General features: G+C 46.6%; 1 protein-coding gene across 2 annotated transcripts in view; it reads right to left on the bottom strand.

Moving 5' to 3' along the window:
• Positions 1–292, bottom strand: part of LOC119589217 (organic cation transporter protein-like) — a 7,251-nt gene that overhangs the window by 4,114 nt on the left and 2,845 nt on the right. For both annotated transcript variants that reach the window (XM_037937821.1, XM_037937822.1), the window contains exon 6: positions 130–284. In XM_037937821.1, the coding sequence (XP_037793749.1) occupies positions 130–284 (155 nt within the window). The remainder of the gene's footprint in view (positions 1–129; positions 285–292) is intronic.

Raw genomic sequence — 292 nt, 5'->3', positions numbered from 1 at the left:
TCCTCGCAAACCTTTATTGTATTAAATTGCATCACCTAAACCAAGGAAGAAAAAAAAAAAGATATCCAAAAATAACTACAACGTTCTCCTCAACCACACGTCACCCGTTTTATGACAACGCTTACTCACACAGCGTGTATCCTGCGTGTACTGACGTTGGTGACATGACCCCGAGTAGGAAGCGGACGGTCAGGATGGAGTATATGTCAGGTAACCAGCAAAGGGCGTTGGCCAGGAGGGTGTAGGATACGGTGCTCACAGAGAGCATCATCTTGCGACCGTACCTGAAATC

This window comes from Penaeus monodon, chromosome 25 (assembly GCF_015228065.2).
Source record: "Penaeus monodon isolate SGIC_2016 chromosome 25, NSTDA_Pmon_1, whole genome shotgun sequence".
NCBI lineage: Eukaryota > Metazoa > Arthropoda > Malacostraca > Decapoda > Penaeidae > Penaeus > Penaeus monodon.
The sequence above is the reverse complement of the archived record's forward strand: the minus strand, read 5'-3'. Positions and strand labels throughout refer to the sequence as shown.